The sequence below is a fragment of the Brassica oleracea genome, chromosome C9 (genome assembly GCF_000695525.1).
Source record: "Brassica oleracea var. oleracea cultivar TO1000 chromosome C9, BOL, whole genome shotgun sequence".
In the NCBI taxonomy this organism is placed as follows: Eukaryota; Viridiplantae; Streptophyta; class Magnoliopsida; order Brassicales; family Brassicaceae; genus Brassica; species Brassica oleracea.
The window spans coordinates 23,933,863-23,939,444 of record NC_027756.1 but is presented as its reverse complement, the minus strand read 5'-3'; the positions used below and the strand labels follow the sequence as shown (position 1 = coordinate 23,939,444).

Genomic DNA, 5,582 nt, shown 5'->3' with positions numbered 1-5,582 from the left:
CCGACCAATAAATAATAAACAGAATATAAGGCGGCTCGGCCGACCAATAAATAAATTAAATTACTAGTAAATAATATAGGCGGTATTCCGGCCATTATAACATGATATAAATAATAGTAGAGGCGGTATACCGACCATTATAACGGGGTATAAATGATACAAATAAATTTTACCGAATCGCAGAGTGATCGTGCTGATAACGTGTTATAAAAAGAACTGAAATTTTATTATATCGCGGGAATTTGAATAAGGGCAAAATATTATACCCGTAGAAATAATAACACTGATATAGAGAGATAGTGTTTCTTATTAAGGAGAAGATAAGAGTTTTTGGTGTGTTCTTCTAAACGATCGAAATCGATCGTTTATATAGAGAAAAAATCTACTGTGTAAATAGTGCAGCGGACCCCACATCTTTTTATATTTCAAACATTACGGCTCCTCCTTTAGACTTTCGTAACACTCATCATAATTATAAAGATGTACATTTAAGTGTATGTTACAAAATTAAAATCAACTTTGCATTTACTCCCCCAATAACACAAGTTGACCATCATAATTACAAAATATATCTTCTGGTCTTCCCTCATTCTATTTTATTTAACTTTGTTAACCACAGTTTAAAATAAAAAAGTTAGACCACCAAATCTTTTTTTAATCTCTCGTACTAAATTTTAAAACATGAAATTATGTCCGAATATCTTTTTTGTACAATAAAAGTTTCAAACTTTGCTATGTTTTTCTATTTTAAATGCAAGAAAAATTAAATCTCATATTTCTTGTTTTAAGATTTGTATAAGACTCAAAGATTATAAGAATAATTTTTTTATTATCTAAGAAAACTCACTCAAAAACTTAACATATCAAAATCTCACACACCACATCTAATGTTATTAACTCGAAATTTATCCCGCCGTCAAACCCTAATTCCATCAACATCAACAGCAAGCTCCTTCTCGCGGTGGCCGCTAGAGTCTCCTCTCCGGTCACAGCGGGTCTCGTGTCCGTTTTAAGCGCGCCGCCTTAACCCTTCGCCTCCTCCTCTTGTCTCTCCTTGTTTGTGTGTCTGGGTTCGATGGGTTTCTCCGTCGAAACAAAATGAAACCAAAGGCATCTTTGGTCTCTCTGGAGCATGAACGAGGTCTGATTAGTCGAGGTAAGCTTCGTGAGGCCTGGATCTACCTTTAGTTACCGATTGCGATTGGATCTGGGTCAGATCCGAGATCTGAGTCTCGCCGGAATGCACGACACGTCGCTGCTGTCACCGCTTCTGCCTAATCGTCTCACTCCAAAAGGTCTCCTCTTCTGTGTAGTTCCAAGGTTGTTGTAGAGCTTCTCCTCTCTTTATCGAGTGAAAGATGGATGTGAGGAGCTCCACCGAGAACCTCTTTTCTTAGTTCAAAAAATACAACCGTGGCGCTCGTTGGTAATCGATTGACTTCTCCTTCTTGCTCCTGACGCCGTTTTACTTGGGTTTTGAGGACATCCTGTTGTAAAGGCATCTCCCACATTAAGGTGGAGCTCTCCCTTGCCGATTTGAGTCGCTTGTTTTCGAGGAGTTATGACTCCTCCCGGGCTCCATTTCCCTTGTTTTGTAGCTCCGACAGTTGGTTTAGTGTGCTCTCTGAGTCTTTGCCGCATTTCATGTGTCGGGTTGGGGAACCAATTTGTACCGCCTACGCTTGACCAATAGCCCAAGTCTCCATTGTCAGCAGCATCGATTTGGGTTGGTACTTTTATCTACTGTTGAGAAAGCTTGGATTTGTTTGGTTGACGTCCTCCTCCACTAGTGTTCCAGGGTGGGAACAAGACACCTCCGTTGAAGCCGATTGGAGCCACTTCGGTGAGTGCTCGACTGGATTTTCCTTCAAGCTTTTCTCTTGCTTCTTCAGGATTGCTCCAGTTATAGCAAGAAGCCCTTCAGACAGGAAGTCTCATACTGTTGTATCTTGTTCTATTATGTTATATTAACTTCAAACTTTCTATCATAGAAGCTTGGACTTAATAATCTAGATTCTTAGGGTTTTTTTTTAACTTTTTGCGGCTCCCTAGAATCAAATGGATGTCTCAACAGACTGTGGTTTCAGATTCAATTTTTGTAACCGAACCTTCATTACTAGTAATGACATTTACAATTTAGCAAAAAAAAAACAATTTAGTAAATACATTATACGGTATAGAATGTTCTTCTTTCATATCTCCTATAAGATATAGACATAGCATAGACTTAGGGGAATCATCGAATTTGTAACAGTAGATTTCCATATCGCTAATTAAAATTGTTTCTATAGTTATGGAGCGCAAATTCCCTATAGTTGTTTACAGAGATCCAAATTGATGTTTGCAATTTAATGAATCTCAGAATCTATCACGAAATATACCTCCGATCACAAAAATCCATATTTTCATATATATGTAATATTTCTTTCTAAAAGTTAATGCCAAAAAAATTATAAAATAACAAAACCCAGATTTTTCATATACATATAACATGTCTTTCAAAGATTTAATACCATAGAAATTGATATATTATATATATTTATATACCTCATTGTTAACGTTCAATATATTTTCAACACATCACTCACACATTATATGAAACATTTTCTAGAAGAATATTCTTATATAATTATTTTACATAAACAATAACAAAAATTAATGTAATTACGAATCCATAACAATCTATGAAAATTGCTAAAAAAAAACAATCTATGAAAATTGTATGGATTCTATAAATATGGATGCACTTGTTTGTTAAAATCCATGAAAACTTTCCAATTCTTCAAAATCTATAAACTTTTCAAATCCATAAACTCTTCATGAATCACCCTTCCAATTAGAGATGTCAAACAGGTTTACCCATCCCGTCCCATTCCGAACCGCGGCGGATTAGTCATCGAGCGGGTCACAGCGGGCCTGTCCCGCGCGGACTGCGGTCCTCAAAATGCCGGCCTAAACTCGTACCGCAAAACATATAGGCCTTCGCGGGCCGTCCCGCGGGATGCCTCCTTATCAAACCACCAACAACAACTTCCTTCATGAATATTCAAGTTGAAGAGTAGTGTAAGAGAGTTGAAGAGAGTTCGTTAAGATTCACTAAAGCCTTATCAAAATCAATGTCATAAACCTCTGTTTGTGCTTGCGTTCTTGAGTTAAAAGCTTTTTTTGTTATCAGCCTAAGATTTTATTAAGTTTGAATCTGATTGAGTTGTTGTCTTTGTAATAACTTGGCTCAAGTGTTGTATGTATTCATCAAACCATTTCTCTTTGTAATTCTTTGGATTTAAAACAAAATCGTGAATCACTTCGTCAAATTATACAAGTGACATGATATACAACTAACTTTTCTCCTAAACAATATCATTGTAACCAAATTTAATTTAAGAAAAACACCATTTCACAGTAATAAAGCAATTCATAGTTGTGTGTAATAAAAAGAGAAAACCAAATCAAAACACCACCAGAGCTCGAATCGTCATCGCTGGAGCTGGAGTCGTCATCGCTAGATCTCGAATCATCATCACCGGAGCTCGAATCATCGTCGCCGGAACTCCTTACGTTTTATGGAGAAAAGTCACAAGAATCGCTTTCTTCTCTCTCTCTCTCTCTCTCTCTCGTTTTTTTTCAGGTAAAATAAGAAATGAAAAAAAAATGCGGGTCCATGTAATCCCGCATGACCCGTTTCGGCCCATCCCGCTAAAGGCAAAAACCCGTACGTCCCGCAAGGCCCGCAAATTTGCGGACTTTGAAAACTTCGTTCCAATACCGTTCCGCTACTGTCCTTTGCGGGAAAGGACTGCGTAAAGACTGCGGTCCAAGTTCATGATTGCCATCTCTACTTCCAATAACATCCCCTTAATGAATCTCAGAATCTCTCACGAAATATACCTCCGATCGCAAAAGAAAAACAGCCAAAAAGTAAGAGTACTTTTCGAAGCTTCTAGGTCCATCATACACTTGCATATGTGTTTTTCTCAAATCCGAAAAAAATCATACACAACATAAATATGGAGATAAATTTCAAATATTCCTAATAAATGTTGGAATAAAACAATTAAAAGGTTACCACAAAATTATGGAAAGTCGGCAATTTCAGCTAATTGGCCGAAATTATCTTCGATTTTCCAACGGTTATCTTTACCACCCACGTGTCACTACCATCTCCTCGTGCATCTCCTGAATCAAAATACGAAAATATCCTACCGTGATCGCGTCTAATTCCATCAATTTTAATGATAGGAGGGTATATATGTCATTTAACATCTACGCTCGGTGCGACTATAAAATAGACCTAAGGTTTTAGTGTGTTTGTATTCATTGCTTGCTGCGAAGAAAACAAAAAAAAAAATGGCGACGGTACCTTTGTTCACCCAGTTTCCATGCAAAACCCAAGTTCCAACCTCTTCGAACTCCAAACTCCAATCAAAATCTCCGACTCTAGTGACCGTAAATCCAATCAACAGGCGGACGGAGGCTAGAACCGCTGTCCATCGGCCGGAATTCAAGGTCCGAGTTAGCGACGTTAATGACGAGTGGGGTCCTGATTCGTCGGAGAGAGGATCCAACGTGTCGGTGGCCGAGAAAGAAGCAGAAGAAGCCATTGAATCCGTGGAGGAAACGGAGCGGCTAAAGAGATCGCTAGCGGATTCTTTGTACGGAACAGATCGAGGTCTTAGCGCATCGAGCGAGACGAGAGCCGAGATCAGTGAGCTGATCACACAGCTTGAGTCCAAGAACCCTAATCCAGCGCCCAACGAAGCTCTGTTTCTCCTCAGTGGCAAATGGATTCTCGCGTAAGTTATATGTTTTGCTGTGGAATGGTTTCTGGTTAGTTCGGTTCGTTTAAAATTGTGCCGAATTGAACCGAAAACTAATTTGGTTTTAGTATTGTAGTTCCTTTGTGAAAATTCTGCCATTCTTTTTTTTTTTTTTTTTTTTAAGATTTTAGATTTAGATTTATCAAAAACTCGCTTAATTTGGTTATGTAGGTTAATTCAGCACAAAATTTTTGGTTAGTTTATGTCTGGAATTTGGCTAAAATCATCAAGTTTTGGTTTTAATTTTTTAAAATAAAAATCTACTGATAACCGATTTACCTAATTGAACCGAATTTAAAGCAGAATCTGAACCGACAACCAAAATTTGGTTCAGTTTCGGTATGTTTCAAATCCGCATGCCTAATCCCCTATATATTAATTGAGAAGCATTTGAAAAATTAGAACCTTCATTTTGTATTAATTAAAAAATAACTCAAATCTTAGGTGGCACTCTAAGTGCCTTCTAAATTATATTTCAAAGAATTCTAGAGCATCTAATATAAAATATAGTTTAATCTATTGGTGTCACATTATTCCGTAATTATATAACACTAGAAAACATTATATTAACCTAAAATATATGAAATGTGTATTCTTTCCTTAAATAAAAGCCACGGAATTACCTAATATGATTTACATATATGGGGTAATTAATGATTATGAATAATAAAGATTTGATAACAATTTTTGCATCCTTATTCATTTTTGTTAAAATTTATATTATTAAAAAAACTTAAACAATCACATTAACCATATAATAAAAAA

At 36.7% G+C, this 5,582-nt stretch overlaps 1 protein-coding gene across 1 annotated transcript in view; it reads left to right on the top strand.

The window, feature by feature from the left end:
- The first annotated feature begins 4,310 nt into the window (after positions 1-4,310).
- Positions 4,311-5,582, top strand: part of LOC106312985 (probable plastid-lipid-associated protein 1, chloroplastic) — a 5,780-nt gene continuing 4,508 nt past the window's right edge. The window contains exon 1 of the mRNA XM_013750700.1: positions 4,311-4,793. Coding sequence (XP_013606154.1) covers positions 4,348-4,793 — 446 coding nt within the window. The 5' untranslated portion in view covers positions 4,311-4,347. The remainder of the gene's footprint in view (positions 4,794-5,582) is intronic.